General features: G+C 43.8%; 1 protein-coding gene across 1 annotated transcript; it reads right to left on the bottom strand.

The window, feature by feature from the left end:
* Positions 1-276: 276 nt before the first annotated feature.
* LOC139383458 (saccharopine dehydrogenase-like oxidoreductase) lies at positions 277-22629 on the bottom strand. The gene is made up of 12 exons (XM_071128005.1): positions 22286-22629; positions 18184-18296; positions 9161-9241; positions 8849-8978; positions 4328-4377; positions 4049-4179; positions 3856-3973; positions 1626-1745; positions 1453-1509; positions 1222-1333; positions 1047-1128; positions 277-963 (listed from the first exon to the last, which is right to left on the bottom strand). Exons 1-12 carry the CDS (start codon positions 22482-22484, stop codon positions 873-875), a joined length of 1284 nt encoding a protein of 427 aa, XP_070984106.1. The 5' UTR covers positions 22485-22629; the 3' UTR covers positions 277-872.
* Between the last annotated feature and the right edge of the window lie 320 nt (positions 22630-22949).

The following is a 22949-nucleotide window of genomic DNA, read 5'->3' as shown; positions in this document are numbered from 1 at the left end:
TTTACATTTCAATATACCTCAACACTTGAAATAGTCCTGAGCCAACTACATCAAATATTAACTGTAGAGCCAAAATAAAGCCAATGTTCCCGCGTTTGCGGAGACTGCATTCACGGCAAACGCTGCACGTCGGCTCAATCTGAAATTACCGTAATTTTTTATTGCAGATCTTCTGCAATACGGATTTAATCCCCCCTTTAGAGTTGTCAGACCGGGACCTCTGTGAAACTAAACTGACTGGTCAGTGAGGAAGTGAGGAATCAGACACAAGGCTAGTTTATTTCAGTAGTGTTGGGTTTTATTCAGCCAAGTAGAGAAGACCTACAGCCCTAGGAGAACAGAACCTGTCCAACACACGCTCAGTGAATCACAGAAGACTCTGCAAAGTTGTGGGAAGGATCATCCCAGCTTTGTGTGTATGTAGTACCCAAACAACCATTTAACAAGCAGCAAGCACTACTTTGTTGATCATTCCTTAAACAGATCCTGCTAAACTATATTTGATTACAGCACACAATCGTTCAAAGGAGGAATTTCTGATCCTCTTGAAGTAAGGTAGGTTTCAGACAGTGCTTGGAAAGTATTGATCAGAGGAAGGACAGAAGCATCATAATGCAGTCAAGCTTTTTTGAGAGAAACAGGCACTCACAGGCATTAATCTACTGAGCCATGACAAACTGCACAACCGTTGGCGAGTTAAAGCGGGGGCACCATTATTTGACAAGGAAACTGTCTCTTTAAAAACTAGTCACAGACAAGCAGAAGGTCTTCATTATTGGGCCATGTTGCAAAGTTGCCGCTAGTCAAGTTTCACTTTGCAGCATGACCATCTAGTGATAAGTGCTGATGACATGGGGGTCAGGGGTCACACATTAGATGACAGAGAACTGGATGCCATGCTTGTTGAGACGCTCCACCAACTTAGTTTTGGCAAAGGTTGCTCCTGGGGTGTACACACCTCCCCTAAAGAGAGAGGAGGTTGAGATAACATGCATCAGATGTAATACAATAGCCGCACAAACACTACCCTGTGTGCGTGAACTCACTTCTTGGGGAGGGCTGTGGGCTCGTTCAGGATGGTGATAGCGGCCTGTACCATGGCGATGGGCGTGGCTACGTAGCCCACCTCTGAAACAGGGAGAGAAGCATTGTGTTAACCCCAGCAGCGGCAAATTACGTGGAGGAGGGGTTGGACTAGTGCGTTTGTGTATGTTCAAGTACCTGGTCCTTGGACTAGTGTGCGGATCTTAGCATTGGGTCGTCCCTGGCTGGGGTCCTGTCCCTCAGTGTAACCTTCTCCGTAGAAGGCAAACTTGAAGGACGAACCCTCCATCTAAGTGACACAGAAACACACCAATCACTGACTAGAAGGACCAACCATCCATCTGAGTGACACTCAAACACACCAATCACTGGCAATTTTGCAAACAAGAGATATTCATAAAACTGTACCTGCTTTCTTGTCGGTCCATCCTTGGAGAAGAAACCAAAGGAGAAAAACTCTGGATACTAAAGACAGAGAAGAGGGGAAAAAAAGAGGTAGTGAGAGAGGTTTGAGATTTTCATTGTGTGTGTGTGTGTGTATATATATCCATGTGTGTGTGTGTGTGTGTGTCCTTGTTCACCTTAATCAACAGGTCTCGTCCAAAGCTGAATTTGACCAGGAACCAGAACATTATCCCAGCGAATAGCATCTTGACAATGTTGGCCACACCTCCTACTCCTGCATACGCACCATACTGGACCTGGGGTCACACAAAAGGCCAAACAGGTCCATTTCTCAAATGGGTTTGGACATGAGAGCCACATCACACTAAATTTGCGGATTGCCCAGAGAGAGTGAGCGAGAAAGGGGGGCTGAAGCTCATTAGCTAGAATTTGAATTGCAAGGGGCCTGGGCATGGCATAGCCTAGGGAATTCATGGCTAATTGAGGTGAAACAGTCATTCTGCTCATAGATTATCCTCTTAAATGTAACTATATCATTTGAGACAACTAGTAATGCTGTATACTCCATGAATGGTTAAAATCTCACCTTTCAGGTAAACATAGTTAAATTGCTGAGGTGTAGTCACTTGAACATAAGCTCAAGTACACAGTACAAATATTTTACTGTACATGACGTATTTCCTATTGAACAAAAATGTATGAATAAGGCTTGAAATGACATGCATTCTAAATATAGTATTATCAAATTATAAAAGCACTAACTATAAGATGTAACCTTCCTCATAACTGTGAAATACATACTTGTATGTTCAGTGTTAGAAAAAATGTGCATATATTCGAAAGATTTCTCAATCAAAACATCTGCCCCCATCGCTATGAACGTCACAGAGCTGTAGCTTGGCTTCCTGAACTCGTTAGGAACTCGCATTTCATCTCATAATAATCTTGTCCATCTATGACAAACAAAGTGTTTAAAATCTATGGATTATTTTAGATGAATGACTACAAATCGATCTCAATGTGCTATAGTGATGAAACCACTCTCCCCTGCTGTGCTACAATGTAAGGATTGCAGGCATGTGCTTTGTCAGTAGCTGTGACGCAGGGCTCAGCAAGGAGTTGCTGGAGTCGGAAAAGGGAATGAAATGGTAGGAGGGACATCCCAGCTTCAAGTTGTTTCAGATTTCACATCCTACGTCACACAGGTGAAAAAAAATATACTACCGTGTCTGTGGGAACCAGGGCTATCGCTCAGCCGTAACTGGTTACAGAACCACGCAGGTCCCCTAAACAGAGGATTTTACACCTAAGATTAAAATGTATGACACAGAGCCCAAAGCGGGAGGTTTAAAAAAATACTGATGTTATTCGTACCAGAGCGTGTCTTTCTTTGACTTGAATGCCGTTGTAAACAACTGCCAACGTTCCAGGACATAGACATGTCTTACATGGGCAGAAAGCTTAAATTGTTACTCTAACTGCACTGTCCAATTTACAGTAGCTATTACAGAAAAATAATACCATGCTATTGTTTGAGGATAGTGCACAACAACACATTTATTACGGCAACTGGTTTGATATATTCAACTCTGAAGGTAAATAATGTCCTTACATTCAGTAATCTTGCTCTGATTTGTCATCCTGAGGGTCCCAGAGATAAAGTGTAGTTTTGTTTGAAAAAATAATATTGGAATATTCAAATGTAGGAACTGGGGTCTACAGCTTGACCCCACTGCTGTCTCTGGCTCCACAACCACACCGCCCGGCCATCTAGATATGTGAAGGTTAGTTAGTGTATTTTCTGTAGGGAAGCTAATGATCCATCATGTTTGACATTCCTGGGAGTGTGTAAACATACATTATTTTATTAGAATAGCATTTTTTGTATGTTCTCTATAGTTTTGTAGTTGACGATGTATCAATTGACCAATTCGGCACAATTATTCATTTCACATTTCCACAAACTTCAAAGTGTTTCCTTTCAAATGGTATCAAGAATATGCATGTCCTTGCTTCAGGTCCTGAACTGCAGGCAGTTAGACTTGGGAGTCATTTTAGACGGAAATTGAAACAAAGGGTCCGATCCTAAAGACGTTTTAACATAAATAAGGTTTACATCAACTAAATGTACTCAATTATCCCTTGTAATAACGTTTGGATCCAACACTATTACATTAAATACATACAAGTCATCACCCCATGCCCTAGCTGTGATGCACACACACACACCCAAGATTTATTAGGCCATATTCTATTTCTCAAGTTTAGACAGAGCCACATCCCACTAAAATTGCACTGTGCAAAATTGCACAAGAACACACACTGCTCTCTCGCTCTGTGTGTGTGTGTGTGTGTGTGTGTGTGTGTGTGTGTGTGTGTGTGTGTGTGTGTGTGAAAGAGACCTACAGGTGTTTCCTGGTGTTCCTCCAGCAGAAAGCGTTGAGTTCTCTTCACCACCGAGGGGTCGGTTCCCATGAACGGAACTACATACTGCTGAACCTCATTGCTGTAGAACAGGGCACTCCTACACACACACACAATGTAAAGTTAATATCAAATAAACACACGTGCAAGCGCAAACACACACAGCTCCCTGTACCTGCGTTTGATCTTTGAGCCCACCACAGGGAGAGGTTTGTGTCCAAACTTCTTCCTGAGGCTCCGCAGCTTCCCGCTGTCAGCTAAACCATAGATGGCCGACTTCCATGTCCCGTCATTGAGAGAACCACCCTGAAACGGAGACAGAGAGAGCATGAAGTACCAACAAACTTTTAAAAACAGATTCTTACAAGGATGAGGCAGGGATTACAATGATTTACTGTTGACAGGACAAATGAGGCTAGGGCAGTGTGTGGGTTTATGGGTAATGGAGTCTTACCTCAGGTCCTGTGCTGGCTGTCAGGAAGCTCTCTAGAGCTGTGAGTGTCCCTGTGATAAGAGAAAAACACAACTGTGACAAACACACACCCAAAGGAGAGCACAAACATACATAAACAGCTGAAGTAAACTAACCTCAGGGAGATGTATAGATTGTAAAATAGTTGTGAAGAGATTTGCAATGTACCGATTCCATGGCACATGGTTTATGAACAGGCACGCAAAATGACGGCAGATTCAAAACATTGAATTTTTCAATTTAAATTATGCAAAATTCTTGCAACCAAAGGTGGGAGGCTTGCAAGCCAAAGAACACCATCCCAACCGTGAAGCACGGGGGTGGCAGCATTATGTTGTGGGGGTGCTTTGCTGCAGGAGGGGCTGGTGCACTTCTCAAAATAGATGGCATCATGGGATGGAAAATTACATGGATATAGTGAAGCAACATCTCAAGACAACAGTCAGAAAGTTAAAGCTTGGTCGCAAATGGGTCTTCCAAATGTACAATGACCCCAAGCATACTTCCAAAGTTGTGGCAAAATGGCTTAAGGACAACAAAGTCAAGGTATTGGAGTAGCCATCACAAAGCCCTAACTTCAATCCCATAGAACATTTGTGGGCAGAACTGAAAAATCATGTGCGAGCAAGGAGGCCTACAAACCTGACTCAGTTACACCAGCTCTGTCAGGAGGAGTGGGCCAAAATTCACCCAACTTAGTGTGGGAAGATTGTGGAAGGCTACCTAAAAACGTTTGACCCAAGTTAAACAATTTAAAGGCAATGCTACCAAATACTAATTGAGTGTATTTAAACTTCTGACCAACTGGGAATGTGAAAGCTGAAATAAATCACTCTACTATTATTCTGACATTTCATATTCTTAAAATAAAGTGGTGATCGAACTGACCAAAGACAGGGAATTTTTACTAGGATTAAAATGTCAAGAATTGTGAAAAACTGTATGTAAAAGGTGCATGTAAACTTGGTATTAGCACAATGTAACTACAAGTCAATCACACTTCTGTGAAATCAAACTGTCCACTTAGGAAGCAACACTGATTGACAATACATTTCACATGCTGTTGTGCAAATGGAATAGACAACAATTAGCAAGACGCCCCCAATAAAGGAGTGGTTCTGCAGGTGGGGACCACAGACCACTTCTCAGTTCCTATGCTTCCTGGCTGATGTTTTGGTCACTTTTGAATGCTGGCAGTGCTTTCACTCTAGTGGTAGCATGAGATGGAGTCTACAACCCACACAAGTGGCTCAGGTAGTGCAGCTCATCCAGGATGACACATCAATGCGAGCTGTGGCAAGAAGGTTTGCTGTGTCTGTCAGCGTAGTGTCCAGAGCATGGAGGCGCTACCAGGAGACAGGCCAGTACATCAGGAGACGTGGAAGAAGCCATAGGAGGGCAACAACCTAGCAGCAGGACCGCTACCTCCGCCTTTGTGCAAGGAGGAGCAGGAGGAGCACTGCCAGAGCCGTGCAAAATGACCTCCAGCAGGCCACAAATGTGCATGTGTCTGCTCAAACGGTCAGAAACCGACGTCCACAGGTGGGGGTTGTGATTACAGCCCAACACGGTGCAGGACGTTTGGCATTTGCCAGAGAACACCAAGATTGGCAAATTCGCCACTGGCGCCCTGTGCTCTTCACAGATGAAAGCAGGTTCACACTGAGCACGTGACAGAGTCTGGAGATGCCGTGGAGAACGTTCTGCTGCCTGCAACATCCTCCAGCATGACCGGTTTGGCGGTGGGTCAGTCATGGTGTGGGGTGGCATTTCTTTGGGGGGCGGGGGGGGGGGGGGGCGCACAGCACTCCATGTGCTCGCCAGAGGTAGCCTGACTGCCATTAGGTACCAAGATGAGATCCTCAGACCCCTTGTGAGACCATATGCTGGTGCGGTTGGCCCTGGGTTCCTCCTAATGCAAGACAATGCTGGACCTCATGTGGCTGGAGTGTGTCAGCAGTTCCTGCAAGAGGAAGACATTGATGCTATGGACTGGCCCGCCCGTTCCCCAGACCTGAATCCAATTGAGCACATCTGGAACATCATGTCTCGCTCCATCCACATGCAGTTGCAAACCATAGTCTGGCTTTATGCCTGTTTTGGAGCAGTGGCTTCTTCCTTGCTGAGCGGCCTTTCAGGTTATGTCGATGTAGGACTCGTTTACTGTGGATATAGAAACTTTTGTACCCGTTTCCTCCAGCATCTTCACAAGGTCCTTTGCTGTTGTTCTGGGATTGATTTGCACTTTTCACACCAAAGTACTTTAATCTCTAGGAGACAGAACGCGGCTCCTTCCTGAGCGGTAAGACGGCTGCGTGGTCCAATGGTGTTTATATTTGCATACTATCGTTTGTACAGATAAACGTGGTACCTTCAGGCGTTTGTAAATTGCTCCCAAGGATGAACCAGACTTGTGGAGGTCTACAATTTTGATTTCTGAGGTCTTGGCTGATTTCTTTTGATTTTCCCATGATGTCAAGCAAAGAGGCACGGCGTTTGAAGGTAGGCCTTGAAATACACCTCTGACTCAAATTATGTCAATTAGCCTATCAGAAGCTTCTAAAGCCATTACACAACTTAGTGTATGTAAACTTCTGACCCACTGGAAATGTGATACAGTGAACTATAAGTGAAATAATCTGTCTGTAAACAATTGTTGGAAAAATGACTTGTGACATGCAAAGTAGATGTCCTAACCGACTTGCCAAAACTATAGTTTGTTAACAAGAAATTTGTGGAGTGGTTGAAAAACGAGTTTTATTGACTCCAACCTAAGTGTATGTAAACTTCCGACTTCAACTGTGTGTGTGTATAGATATATCTATATACACACACACACACACACACACACACACACACACACACAGTCAAAAGTTTGCAAACCTACTCATTCAAGGGTTTTTATTTTTACTATTTTCTACATTGTAGAATAATAGTGAAGAAATCAAAACCATGAAATAGCACATATGGAATCATGTAGTAACCAAAAAAAGAAACAAAATCAAATATATTGTTTTTTTTTTTAGATCTTTTGCCTTGACAGTTTTGCACACTGGCATTCTCTCAACCAGCTTCATGAGGAATACTTTTCCAACAGTCTTGAAGGAGTTACCACATATGCAGAGTACTTTTCGGCTGTTTTTCCTTCACTCTGTGGTCCAACTCATCCCAAATCATCTCAATTTGGTTGAGGTCAGGTGATTGTGGAGACCAGGTCATCCGATGCAGCACTCCATCACTCTCCTCTGTAAAATAGCCCTTACACAGCCTGGAGGTGGGTTTTGGGTCATTATCCTTCAGAAAAACAAATGATGGTCCCACTCAGTGCAAACCAGATGGGATGGCGTATCGCTGCAAAATGCTGTGGTAGCCATGGTGGTTAAGTGTCCCTTGAATTCTAAATAAATCACAGAGTGTCACCAGCAAAGCACCCCCACACCACCACCTCCATGCTTCACAGTGGGAACCACACATGCAGAGATCATCCGTTCACCTACTCTGCGTCTCACAAAGACACGGTGGTTGGAACCAAAAATCTAACAATTGGATGGATTTCTACTGGTCTAATGTCCATTGCTCGTGTTTCTTGGCCCAAGTAAGTTGCTTCTTCTTATTGGTGTCCTTTAGTAGTGGTTTCTTTGCAGCAAATCAACCACAAAGGCCTGGTTCATGCAGTCTCATCTGAACAGTTGATGTTGAGATGTGTCTGTTACTTGAACTCTGAAGCATTTATTTGGGCTGCAATTTCTAAAGCTGGTAACTCAATGAACTAATCCTCTGCAGCAGAGGTAACTCTGTGTCTTCCTTTCCTGTGGCAGGTCCTCATGAGAGCCAGTTTCATCATAGCTCTTGATGGTTTTTGCGACCGCACTTGAAGAAACTTTCAAATTTTCCAGATTGACTGACCTTCATGTCTTAAAGTAATGATGGACTGTTGTTTCTCTTTGCTTATTTGAGCTGTTCATGCCACAATATGGACTTCGTCTTTTACCAAATAGGGCTACTTCTGTTTACCACCCCTACCTTGTCACAACACAACTGATTAGCTCAAACGCATTAAGGAAAGACATTTCACAAATTAACTTTTAACAAGGCACACCTGTTAATTGAAATGCATTCCAGGTGACTACCTCATGAAGCTGGTTGAGACAATGCCAAGGGTGTGCAAAGCTGCCATCAAGGCAAAGGGTGGCTACTTTGAAGAATCTGAAATATATTGATATTTGTTTCACACTTTTTTGGTTGCTACATGATTCCTTATGTGTTATTTCGTAGTTTTGATGTCGTCACTATTATTCTACAATGTAGACAATAGTAAAACAAAGAAAAACCCTGGAATGAGTAGGTGTCCAAACCTTTGACTGGTCCTGTATACAAAAAACATATATATGGGGGATTGGAAATTATGCATATAATTACATTGATGGAAGCTACCATCTATCTGCAATATTAAAGCTAAAATATTTGTATAAAAACCCTCAGGGAGAGAACACACATACACACCTTTGAACTGGTCCCTGGTGTAGAGGACTCCCATGTCTGCAGGTATGGAGTCGAAGCCACAAGCCCCCACAATGTACACTCCTTTATCAGCTGCCTGACTGTCGTAGTTCAACTGCATACTCTCTAGGAACTACACAGACAAGTAATACAGAACAGCATGGCATCCAGCAGGCCTCCCATTACACCAAGTGGTGTGTGTGAGATATTGCTTCCAACTATCAAGTCCTGTCAGCTCTACAGGAGTGATGTAGTGTAGGGATCAGGGTCAATTAGGGCTTGATGCCTTGTGAGTGTGTTATGTTGTCCTCTTACCTGGGGTTCTCCACATATGTCAATGCAGTGTGCCCCATTTTCCACGCATGCCTTTACCACAGGCTCGCCCCAGAACCTGTACTACACACAAACACATATAAACAAAATCCCTTCACCAAGGCGCTTGTGTCACTACAGTATAATTTCTACTCCAATATCATTTATTTATACATTTTGTATGAAGGCCTTTAGAAGTCATTATGACTTCATGTCATAATGTCTGGTCACTGCTGGACCATGCCACTGTGTGTTGCACTCACAGCTATCGCTTTTCTCTGGACTGGCTAATCTAGCGTGAACCGAATACAGTTCTCGGTTCGGCTTTCCTTTCAAACCTCCCCTGAAACGCTCTGGTGCCCCCCGGGGAGGCGCACCTAGGGCTGTGGCGGTCATGACATTCTGTCAGCCGGTTATCGTCATGCAAGAGACTGCCAGTCTCATGGTAATTGACCATTAATTAACATGAACAAGTTTAACATCTCCAGGCATACAAGCCATTGATGTACGCCTTTGGAACATCTACATTTTAAAAAAGTAATACTTTAATTTACACTGACCAAAAATATGAATACAACATTTAAAGTGCTGAAATAAAAGATCCCAGAAATGTTCCATATACACAAAAAGCTTATTCCTCTTAAATTTTGTGCACAAATTTGTTTACATCCCTGTGGGTGAGTATTTTATCCTTTGTCAAGATAATCCATCCACCTGACAGGTGTGGAATATCAAGAAACATGATCATTACACAGGTGCACCTTGTGCTGGGCCCAATAAAAGGCCACTAAAAATGTGGCGTTTTTTCACGCAACACAATGCCACAGATGTCTCAAGTTGAGGCAGCATTCAATTGTCCACCAAAGCTGTTGCCAGAGAATTGAATGTTCATTTCTCTAACATAAGCTGCCTCCAGCATCGTTTTAGAGAATTTAGCCGTACGTCCAACCGGACTCACAACCTCAGACCATGTGTTACCAGGTCCTCCAAATTCGACTTCTTCACCTGCGGGATCATTTTAGGAGGGGGAAGGGGGGTGCTGAGGATTATTTCTGTTCTGTATTGAAGCCCTTTTGTTGAGAAAAACGATTTCTGATTGCCTGGCCTGACTCTACAGTGGGTGAGTCTACCAACCCACCCATGGCTGCACCATAGATTAGGGCATAATATATTTATTTAAATGGACTTATTTCCTTATATGAACTGTAACTCAGCAAAATCTTTTGAAATTGGTGTTTATACAAAAATATAAAAACGCAACATCACAGTAAATCCATTATTGATTTTAGTCATGTCTAAAGAAACATTTGGATATGAAGAAAATGTGAGTTGGCCTACTCTGTTATCTGGCTATTCTCCATGCCATAGGCTGGAAGGCTTGTTGATTAAGCTGACAAGATACGCTTTTAAGTCTCGTGGCATTATTTTATATTACAGGATTTTAAAGTAAGAAGAGGATAATTGAACTTTGCTGAATAAAATATGAATGATATTTTTCCCATTCCGGGCGAGTGAGCATGTTGAGTGTAAGTGACCATTTGAAACAGGTCTAATATGCTAGGTTTAGAGTTATTTGGAAACTTCAGTTGTGAATAATACACACCTTAGAATGCCTTAGAAATCAAAACATACATGGGCTGCATGGTGCCACTATAGGCTACTGATGATTTGAGAAAGTCGCAAAAAAGAGAGGCTGAGGTGATGATCAGACATGACAACAGTGCCCCCTACTGTTGAAGATGGGAATAGACACTTTGCACTTCACGCAGAGTTCTGTGGTGAAGCTGTGTATCACAATGACAGGGATTCTACCACACCCAGTCACACCTGACAGCCCTGTAATGGCTGTGTGGCTGTGTGTGTGTGTGTGTGTGTACACAAGGTGCACTGGTGATAGCCATCATCATCATTGCAGGTGTTTCACAAGCTGTGAGGTTATGGTCTTACTGATATCAGGCCACTATCTGCAGCCCCATGGCACAACAGGAGAGCAGAGTGGTGATCAGGTCTGATATCAAGACAGTCTTACATACGAACACAACGGTAGAGGCAGCACTGAAATACTGCTTACTTATGAGACTCATTGTGTCTTTGCAGTGCTTACACAGTGTGTATGTCTACAGTATTTACCAGATGTCTGTGGGTGTGTGTGACTGCTGTAGTGTATTGCATCTCCACAGTCAGCTCTGCTACCCAACCCAAGCCCGGCGTTTTTTCGTCAATAACTAACGTACTGGTAGGGCTCGGGTATCATTAAATTGATCACTAACATTTTGAAGCCGAGCCATTTGCACAGTGCGTCGGCAGGTAGCCTAATGTTTAAAGCATTGGGCCAGTAACCGAAAGGTTGTTGGATCGAATACCCGAGCTGACAACGTAAAAATCTGTCGTTCTGCCCCTGTTCCCCGGAAGGCCGTCATTGTAAGTAAGAATTTGTTCTTAATAACTGACTTGCCAAGGCAAATAAAGTTCAAATTAAATATATAAAAACAGTCATATCTGCTTCAACCTCGTCAAATATAAGACAGGAGAGATTATTTCACAGAAAATAAAAATGTTCCTTGAGTTTTGTCGGAGTTTAGTGACGAAAACTATTTAACAGTTCACTGCTCTCTAGGGTTGGGCAGTATCCAGATTACCATATCGTCCTTCTCTCATCCCGGGATTTACGGTATTACTGGCTTAGTACACAAGGGGGTGCCCAAAAAAAAAAACGCCCAAAAAAGCCCTTCGGGCATCCATTACCAGAACGCTAACAAAGATAGCACAAGTAATAGCAAATTTCCATGGAGGCTGCTAGCTAAATATGTGAACGAGAACAACAAAAAAAACTAATTGCATAGACAGGCAATCCAGCTCATAAAGTTATACATGTACAACTAGGTGCTACAGAATGTCATTTCTGGCGAGTTTGGATATTTACAAGCGAATGTGAACTAGAGAAATTGAGCAAATGAACAAAGTTGACACATGCTTTTGTCTGAAGGAAAAACAGTAATGGCTCTGGAGCAGCATGTGTACATGCTGCGTCTGTGTGGAGCCTGGAGTCGCTAGGGCAACGGGCCTGCCTGCTCTGCTCAGAAAAGATGGGGGAGGAGCAGACAGGCAAAGAACGAAGAGGAGAAAAAAAGGAAATCAAAAGATAACAGCTGTACAGATAACTCATCCAAAGGGCTTTGACTTCCTAAACACGGCAGAAAGCTAACACAATATGATGCACCATCACCTTATTAATTTCAGCCACTTAAGATGAACTACTATAGTAAATACATTTTTAAGAAATGATTTTACAAAACGCAGCAACATATCTAAAATGCTTTCTGTTGTAATTTCTGCTCTTCATCAGACTAATTGTGTGCTTAAGTTGCACTTCTCCACTCAGATGAGATATCATGAACAGGCATTCTAAACTCAGCAAAAAAAAAATCTAAAAAAATAAAAATCCCTTTTTCAGGACCCTGTCTTCCAAGGATAATTTGTAAAAATCCTAATAACTTCACAGATCTTCATTGTAAATGGTTTAAACTCTGTTTCCCATGTTTGTTTAATGAACCATAAACAATTAATAAACATGCACCTGTGGAACGGTCATTAAGACACTAACAGCTTACAGACGGTAGGCAATTAAGGTCACAGTTATGAAAACTTAGGACACTAAAGAGGCCTTTCTACTGACTCTGAAAAACACCAAAGAAAGATGCCCAGGGTCCCTGCTCATCTGCGTGAATGTGCTTTAGGCATGCTGCAAAGAGGCATGAGGACTGCAGATGTGGCCAGGGCCATAAATTGCAATGTCCGTACTGTGAGACGCCTAAGACAGCACTACAGGGAGACAGGACGGACAGCTGATCGCCCTTGCAGTGGCAGACCACGTGTAACGACACCTGCACAGGATCGGTACATCCGAACATCACACCTGCGGGACAGGTACAGGATGGCAACTGCCACCTAAGTTACACCAGGAACGTACAATCCATCCATCAGTGCTCAGACTGTCCTCAATAGGCTGAGAGAGGCTGGACTGAGGGCTTACATGCCTGTTGTAAGGCAGGTCCTCACCAGACATCACCGGCAACGACGTTGCCTATGGGCACAAACCCACCGTCGCTGGACCAGACAGGACTGGCAAAAAGTGCTCTTCACTGGGTAGTCGCGGTTGTCTCACCAGGGATGATGGTCGGATTCGCGTTTATCGTTGAAGGAATCAGCGTTACACTGTACTCTGGAGTGGGTTCGATTTGGAGGTGGAGGGTCCGTCATGGTCTGGGGCGGTGTGTTGCAGCATCATCGGACTGAGCTTGTTGTCATTACAGGCAATCTCAATGCTGTGGGTTACAGGGAAAACATCCTCCTCCCTCATGTGGTACCCTTCCTGCAGGCTCATCCTGACATGACCCTCCAGCATGACAATGCACCAGCCATACTGCTCGTTCTGTGCGTGATTTCCTGCAAGACAGGAATGTCAGTGTTCTGCCATGGCCAGTGAAGAGCCCGGATCTCAATCCCATTGAGCACATCTGGGACCTGTTGGATCGGAGGGCTAGGGCCATTCCCCCCCAGAAATGCCCAGGAACTTGCAGGTGCCTTGGTGGAAGAGTGGGGTAACATCTCACAGCAAGAACTGGCAAATCTGGTGCAGTCCATGAGAAGGAGATGCACTGCAGTACTTAATGCAGCTAGTGGCCACACCAGATACTGACTGTTATTTTTGATTTTGACCCACCCTTTGTTCAGGGAAACATTCAAGTCTGTGGAACTTGTTCAGTTTATGTCTCAGTTGTTGAATTTTATGTTCATACAAATATTTACAACATGTTATGTTTGCTGAAAATAAACACAGTTGACAGTGAGAGGACGTTTCTTTTTTTGCTGAGTTTATAAACAGACAGCACTCCCGACTTTTGTAGAGGGAGCCAGCCTACCTTTTTTCTGGTAAAATGCAAGATCAACTTTAAAAAGCTACAATATGTACATTTTTAGGCGACCTGACCAAATTCACATTAAAAAAAGTGAGTTTAAAAATAAATCTGGCATCCTCATTGGAAGCAAGTCTAAGAAACGGTAGATCTGTTCTATGTGAGCTATTTCTATGCTGCCCGTTCTTAAGTTTAGCTTTGGGTCTTTTACATTCAGTTTTGTACACCAGCTTAAAATACAACATTTGGTTATGGGAAATATATTTCACAGCTGTTTAGATGGTACAATGATTCTCTACACAATGATTGCTTTTTTTTGTCACAATCTGAAATTAGGCAAACTACTAGAATTTTAGCAACCAGGAAATGGCTGAGTGGTTTCTGCATATTGCATCTTTAAGCAAAACAATAGGAAATGTAGCTGGCTACATTGTTTCTATGCTAAGCATTAGAAATATGATGTCCATGTATTGTTTTTCAAAAAATACTTAGCTTTTTCATTGTAAGCTAATTTACCTGTGTGGCTGCCAGCTAAATAGCTTTGCACTTTGTCATCTGATGAAAATGAAGCTATTTTCTGCAGAATGTGTTTTCTGTGAAGGAAAATGCTATTGCACAAGTTGACTGCAGGGGTTTACTTAAAAAGCAGCTATTGAGCAGGGCAGTCAAGAGGAGCTGTTGCTATGGATACGTGTGCTAACTAGCTAGCGCCATGAGCATAGTGCATGCAGAGCGAGATGCCTGTAGCAGGGAGCGAGTGACTGACAGAGGAGCAGCTAATGGATTTACTAAAGAAGGAAGTTATTTCTGACTTCAGGCAGGGCTTTAAATTGGGAAGAAGCAATCGGGCCTAGGTAGGGTAGGGCCTGAATGTCACAGGCATGGGCAGGGCTCGGGTTTAAAATGCATGCCCGTGGAGGGCTCTACAGTCAGTACTTACTGGCTCCACACAGTTGAGAACAATGACAGCCTGTTTGCACATGGCAGACAGAGTCAGGCTCTTCCACATCAGCCACGATGACCTCCACCGCAGACTGACTAATCTAGTGTGACCCGAATACAGTTTGTTTTGGCTCTCCTTTCACACCTACCTTGAAACTCTGGTGCCCCTCTGGGGAGTCATGCCATATTTTGAAAACCTCTGATATAATGAATATGGTGAAACTTTCACCTAGTCGATCAGAGGGAAAGGTGGAGCTATTACCATATTGATTGCCCTGTGAAATCCTCTCAGGTCTGTGCATAGGGTCCAGGGGTCCATTTGGGATTGAGACCTGTCCGCTCTGAACAATACATTTCTATAGAAACGTTGTCTAACGTCGCACCCTCTTTATTTTATTTATTTATAAACGACACAAAACATACACATACAAACGACTACATCATAAAACATCACATCCTCTCAAGCCCGCACCACCATCGCCTTCATATAACTTTGTCACATGGCCTCAAACTGCATGATTTGGTTTCTCGCCGTCGCCCACGGGCTAACATTTTTTAGACAATAAAGGATTTGACCTTTCCATTGTGTGAAAGACGGAGGATTGGCTGATTTCCAGTTTGGGTATACATTTTTTGAAAGATACATCTACGAGAAGAGTATTGTCTAACCCATAGGATATCTCACTGCACCCTCATGTGCCATGTCTTGAAATAGACAAATTAAAAGTATATTTACATTACAATAGCTCTGACAATCATCTTTCCAACTTTGCCCATAACTTTAGAATTTTGTAGCATTCCCAGAAGGCATGAATTGTTGTCAGTAGTTTTACACTTCAGACATGACATTGTACTCTCCTGAACACACACCAGGAGACAGTTGAAAGTGTTTGGAGAAGGTAAGGAGTCGACAGAGAGAGGATGCAACTGCAGCCCGCAATTCAGGGCATTCCTGCATATGCAGGAAACCCTCCTTATACTTCTAATATTAAGCCATGACTCCAGTATATACAGTGGGGCAAAAAAGTATTTAGTCAGCCTCCAATTGTGCAAGTTCTCCCACTTAAAAACATGAGAGAGGCCTGTAATTTTCATCATAGGTACACTTCAACTATGACAGACAAAATGAGAAAAGAAAATCCAGAAAATCACATTGTAGGATTTTTAATGAATTTATTTGCAAATTACGGTGGAAAATAAGTATTTGGTTACCTTTTATTTATTTTTATTTTTTTTATTTTACCTTTATTTAACCAGGCAAGTCAGTTAAGAACAAATTCTTATTTTCAATGACGGCCTGGGAACAAACAAGCAAGATTTCTGGCTCTCACAGACCTGTAACAACTTCTTTAAGAGGCTCCTCTGTCCTCCACTCGTTACCTGTATTAATGGCACCTGTTTGAACTTGTTATCAGTATAAAAGACACCTGTCCACATCCTCAAACAGTCACACTCCAAACTCCACTATGGCCAAGACCAAAGAGCTGTCAAAGGACACCATAAACAAAATTGTAGACCTGCAACAGGCTGGGAAGACTCAATCTGCAATAGGTAAGCAGCTTTGTTTGAAGAAATCAACTGTGGGAGCAATTATTAGGAAATGGAAGACATACAAGACCACTGATAATCTCCCTCGATCTGGGGCTCCACGCAAGATCTCACCCCGTGGGGTCAAAATGATCACAAGACGGTGAGCAAAAATCCCAGAACCTAGTGAATGACCTGCAGAGAGCTGGGACCAAAGTAACAAAGCCTACCATCAGTAACACACTACGCCGCCAGGGACTCAAATCCTGCAGTGCCAGACGTGTCCCCCTGCTTAAGCCAGTACATGTCCAGGCCGGTCTGAAGTTTGCTAGAGAGCATTTGGAAGATCCAGAAGAAGATTGGGAGAATGTCATATGGTCAGATGAAACCAAAATATAACTTTTTGGTAAAAACTCAACTCGTCGTGTTTGGAGGACAAAGAATGCTGAGTTGCATCCAAAGAACACCATACCTACTGTGAAGCATGGGGGTGGAAACATCATGCTTTGGGGCTGTTTTTCTGCAAAGGGACCAGGACGACTGATCCGTGTAAAGGAAAGAATGAATGGGGCCATGTATCGTGAGATTTTGAGTGAAAACATCCTTCCATCAGCAAGGGCATTGAAAATGAAACCTGGCTGGGTCTTTCAGCATGACAATGATCCCAAACACACCGCCCGGGCAACGGAGGAGTGGCTTCGTAAGAAGCATTTCAAGGTCCTGGAGTGGCCTAGCCAGTCTCCAGATCTCAACCCCGTAGAAAATCTTTGGAGGGAGTTGAAAGTCCGTGTTGCCCAGCAACAGCCCCAAAACATCACTGCTCTAGAGGAGATCTGCATGGAGGAATGGGCCAAAATACCAGCAACAGTGTGTGAAAACCTTGTGAAGACTTACAGAAAACGTTTGACCTCTGTCATTGCCAACAAAGGGTATATAACAAAGTATTGAGATAAGTATTTGGTCAATAACAAAAGTTTATTTTCCACCATAATTTGCAAATAAATTCATTAAAAATCCAACAATATGATTTTCTGGATTTTTTTACTCATTTTGTCTGTCATAGTTGAAGTGTACCTATGATGAAAATTACAGGCCTCTCTTATCTTTTTAAGTGGGAGAACTTGCACAATTGGTGGCTGACTAAATACTTTTGCCCCACTGTACATGGGAGGCAAAGGGCGCTCCAGTACAGTAAATGGCGTAACATTGGATACCATAACATTGGATACCAACCCCATAAACCCCACAGAAGAAGAGGTGGGGGAGGCAATGGTAGATAGCTATATCTAGTACACACCAGTAGAGTGTCCTTCACTGTAATGGATGTGTGTGTGTATGTGTATGTGTACAAGGTGCACTGGTGATAGCCATCATCATCATTGCAGGTGTTTCACAATCTGTGAGGTTATGGCCTTACTGCTATCAGGCCACTATCTGCAGCCCCATGGCACAACAGGAGAGCAGAGTGGTGATCAGGTCTGATATCAAGACAGTCTTACATACGAACACAACGATAGAGGCAGCACTGAAATACTGCTTACTTATGACAGACTCATTGTGTCTTTGCAGTGCTTACACAGTGTGTGTGTCTACAGTATTTAAAATGTGTGTGTGTGTTGCATCTCTACAGTTAGTACTTACTGGCCCCACACAGTTGAGAACAATGACAGCCTGTTTGCACATGGCAGCCAGAGAGTCAGGCTCTCCCACATCAGCCACGATGACCTCCACTGCAGTCCTCAGCTCCGGCTTACCTAATAACATAGCAGAGGACTCAGTCATTTCACCTTTATATTATGAACAACTACTTACCAATACACCACACCTCATTATGTGTTTAACTAAATCACTGAGGACTTGTCAAGGACCAACACCACCACCAGTGGGCGCAACAGCGTCTCTACTTCTTAAGGCGGCTGAAGAAATTCAGCATTGCCACCCCGGGTCCTCTCCAAATACTACCACTGCACCATCGACACCGTCCTGACCGGTTGCGTCATGGCCTGGTACGGGAAAAGCTCCGACCGCAAGGCCCTCCAGCGGGTGGTGAAGATGGCCCAGTACATCACTGGGAACGTGCTCCCATCCATCCAGGACATCTACTGGGAACAGTGCCTGCAGAAGGCCTGCAGCATCATCAAGGACCCCACACACCCCAGCCACAAGCTGTTCACTCCCTTACCGTCAGGCAGACTGTATCAGAGCATGAGGTCTGATACCAACAGGCTCAGAGACAGTTACTATCTACAAGCCATCAGACTGCTGAACACGTTCACTGGACTGAGCACCTGCTCTGACTCCACACCTTAGCACACAAGCACTCACTCACACATGCACACATACAATTGCTGCTACCAGACTCTTATGATTGATTGCTAAATGCTTCCCCAAAACATGCAAATAAAAATTAATTGTGGCTTCCTGTATTATACTGTTGGATTCGACATTTTGAGCATTGAGATATTAAATAAATTATAGGAAAGAGGCATAGAATCAAAGGAGAAAGAGACCGGGCCTCTGTAGAAAGACAGATAGCTGTGGAATGTGTTGGGGGACGGGAGCAGAGCACCGTGTTGATACAGGGGAGACAGGTGGACATCTGTGGATTAGATGAAGGCGGGGCTGAGGTCAGGAGGTGAGGACAGATTCCCTTAAGGGAGTAATAAGGGTTTGGTATCCCTGTTACCCTCTTTCTTCATAAGATGTAAGGATTGGAGAGAAGGTGTGTCTTAAGTAGGATGTATGCAACTGTGATGGAGAGAAATGTTTTGGGTGTCTGAAAACAGCTGTACAGAACCTTTGGGAAGAATTCAACTTGGTTAAAGCTTCTCCCGTGTCCGTGAGATATTTACTCTGAAAAATAAGAACCTAACAATACTTATGCTAAAATGTTTATTCTATTCTAATGAGCCATTTACTTCATGTTCCTATTCTTATCTTGTATAATTTCTTACTGTTTCTGCATTGTCAGGAAGGAACCGGCCAGTCAGAATGTCGTTGGACGGTGTATACTATGTGTATCCCGTACATACGACTAATACAACTTGAAACTTTAACTAACTATGATGATACATGAACAACCTGGTTTAAAAAGCCCAGTGACCAAAAAGTTTGTCAGACCCCTGAACTGAATTCTGTATGTGTGTGTGTGTGTGATCTGTGTGCACATAGCCTATCCTTTAGCTTGGGGGGGAAACAGACATTGCTATCCGTGTTCCCCAAGCCTCCATGTCACTGTTGCCTTCAAATGTAGATCAGATAAAAGATAAAAGTACTAAAAGCTGCTATATTTGTATTCTGGTTCAATAAAGTACATTTGGGGAGCATCAACAAGACACCGTTTGTTCTCTTTTCTGTGCTGCTTTGTCGGGCCGGGACAATGCCTATATCGCAATATTTTTTCCATGGCAGAAATGAGAACACGAAGCAGACCAAACTCCTTTGTCCTTTAAAAACCTGCTGTATGTAAAATACTGTATTACAAGATAATGTTGCTTTCCAACATTCCTAAAGAAGTTATATTCCGCTTTGAGTCTTGTTTCCTTGCCACGACACCAATGAGAATAGCGATACTGCCATCGTCCCGGCCCCACAGTGCTTTGCATCAGCCTCCTGAATAAGTTAACATGTTATAATGCACATGGCACATTACCCCCTGTAGCTCATGACTAAACATGGACTGTTGTAAGTTAGGCACACGTTGAACTCTGTGCCGTAGCCATAACAGATAGGAAAACACTGCCCTATTGAAACCTCAATGATGGAGGCAAAACATGGGCCATAGAAGGATGAATGGCTATCAAATAAGTCATATTGTACACACATGACAAAGTACACTTCGTGTCTCTTGCATATCCCAAACAAGCTCTCTAACATACCTGCAAATGTATTATATTTAGAAGATATCGCCTAACCCATGACAATTGTGTCTGAAATGTCAACCTGGCCATGTGATGGGGGGCATGTAGACTGTCACTGTTGGGCAGGGTAACCATTGAGAGGCCAGGGGATGGGTTTGTATAGAGGCTATTGCGCTGCAGGGGCATGTTCAAACAGCTGTTGGTGAGGGCTATCCCAGGAGGGCAGAAGGAACAAAGCACAGCTCCATTCTCCCGGATGCCAACCCCAGCAGAACCTAGGCTATCCCTTTTCTGGCAAGCAAACCACTCTCCAATTTAAAATGAATACTGAATGTATTGAGTGCTGCAACTTTGTAGAGTGTGAGATATCTGGTCTGACAACATATTCCCAGCTACCACAACAACTACTATTGACAGACATTCCTTATGTCTGTGCAATTGAGATGTATACTTCTTTTTTTCTGCAAGCCTATGGCAGTAAGCGCAATGCAAGTGCAGAAGATCCTTGGTCAAAACACTTGGTTGTATGATAACTGATACAACACCGACACTGACCTTATTGTCCCTAGAATCTCTAAGCAAACAGCTGGAGGAAGGGCTTTCTCCTATAGAGCTCAATTCCTATGGAATGGTCTGCCTATCCTTGTGAGAGACGCAGACTCAGTCTCTTAAGTCCTTACTGAAAACTCATCTCTTCAATAGGTCCTATGATTGAGTGTGGTCTGGCCCAGGGGTGCGAAGGTGAACGGCAAGGCACAGGAACGACGAACTGCCCTTGCTGTCTCTGTCTGGCTGGCTCCCTTCTCTCCACTGGGATTATCTGCCTCTGACCCTATTACAGGGGCTGAGTCACTGTCTTACTAGTGCTCTTCCATGCCGTCCCTAGGAGGGGTGCGTCACTTAAGTGGGTTGAGTCACAGACGTGACCTTTCTTTTCCGGTTTTGCTTCCCCCACCCCTCGGGCGGAGGAGGAGATCTTCGTGGGCTATACTCAGCCTTGTCTCAGGGTAGTAAATTGGTGGTCAGTTGATATCCCTCCAGTGGTGTGAGGGCTGTGCTTTGGCAAAGTGGGTGGGGTTATATCCTGCTTGGTTGGCCCTGTCCGGGGGTATCGTCGGACAGGGCCACAGTGTCCCCCGACACACCCGTCTCAGTCTCCAGTATCTATGCTGCAATAGTCTATGTGCAGGGGGGCTAGGGTCAGTCTGTTATATATTGTGGAATTATCCTGTCTTATCTGGTGTCCTGTGTGAATTTAAGTATGCTCCCTCTAATTCTTTCTCCCTCCCCTCCCAGAGGACCAGAGCCCTAGGATCATGCCTCAGGACTACCTGGCCTGATGACTCCTGGCTGTCCCCAGTCCACCTGGTCATGCTGCTGCTTCAGTTTCAACTGTTCTGCCTGCGGCTAGGGAACCCTGACATGTTCACTGGACATGCTACCTTGTCCCAGACCTGCTGTTTTCCACTCTCTACTGCACCTGCTATCTTGACCTCTGAATGCTCGGCTATGAAAAGCCAAATTACATTTACTCCTGAGGTACTGCCCTGTTGCACCCACTACAACCACTGTGATTATTATTTGACCCTGCTGGTCATCTATGAACGTTTGAACACTTTGAAGAACAATCTGGCCTTAAATGGCCATGTACTCTTATAATCTACACCCAGCCCTGCCAGAAGAAGACTGGCCACCCCTCAGAGCCTGGTTCCTCTCTATGTTTCTTCTTAGGTTCCTGCCTTTCTAGGAAGTGTTTCCTAGCCAACGTGCTTCTACATCTGCATTGCTTGCTGTTTGGGGTTTTAGGCAGAGTCTCTGCATAGCACTTTGTGACATCTGCTGATGTAAAAAGGGCTTTATAAATACATTTGATTGATACGTACCAAGGGTTCCGGCGGCCTGCTCTAGAACTTTGTCCAGTTTCTGTCTGCTTCTCCCAGCCACAGCCCATTTCAGCGTCCCATTCGGCCCCTCCGATACGGTCCTGGCCACCTCTTCAACCACAAACTGCCCGGTGAAACCCGAAGCACCAAAAATAACAATGTGATAGGGTCTGCTAGAGGAGGTATCCACCTTCGCCATAGTTACAACTAGTTATACTCAGGGAAACGCAAAGACGCGAGAGGGTATGGGAATGAGCGAAATGCAAGGAGCGTGCTAATATAAATGACAGATAGCAAAGCTGTCACTTCCGTAGTCTGATGATGATGCTCGGTCGCAGGACTTTGACCGCACTGATAAAGATATGAAACCTAAACACCGCTGATGCAAATGGTCTGCATGCACAAACAAAGCGTTTAATTTACGTTGGTTTAAATACAGCTTTTTGTATTTGTTATCAACATGTTATTTGATGTCATTAACATATTAAATGACATAACCAATTGAAACACTGATATCTGAAATATAGGTGTGGTTGTAAACGTTTTGGTTTACAATTGGATGTCTATGCTGTCAATCTGTCTTTATTTTGAATCATCGCTTGATAGCACGGGGGTTCGATTAATCTCGCCCGGGCGCCCGTGTAGGCGTGTTTTGCTCCGGCTG

This window comes from Oncorhynchus clarkii, chromosome 25 (genome assembly GCF_045791955.1).
Source record: "Oncorhynchus clarkii lewisi isolate Uvic-CL-2024 chromosome 25, UVic_Ocla_1.0, whole genome shotgun sequence".
Classification (NCBI taxonomy): Eukaryota; Metazoa; Chordata; class Actinopteri; order Salmoniformes; family Salmonidae; genus Oncorhynchus; species Oncorhynchus clarkii.
This window is presented reverse-complemented; position numbering and strand designations above follow the sequence as displayed.

Coding starts and splice junctions, on each gene's coding strand:
- LOC139383458 (XM_071128005.1), bottom strand. CDS start 22,484: ATGGCGAAGGTGGATACCTCCTCTAGCAGACCCTATCACATTGTTATT. Junction 4,180..4,327: donor CAGCCAGCACAGGACCTGAG/GTAAGACTCCAT, acceptor TCTCCGTTTCAG/GGTGGTTCTCTCAATGACGG. Junction 1,510..1,625: donor GACGAGACCTGTTGATTAAG/GTGAACAAGGAC, acceptor CTCTGTCTTTAG/TATCCAGAGTTTTTCTCCTT.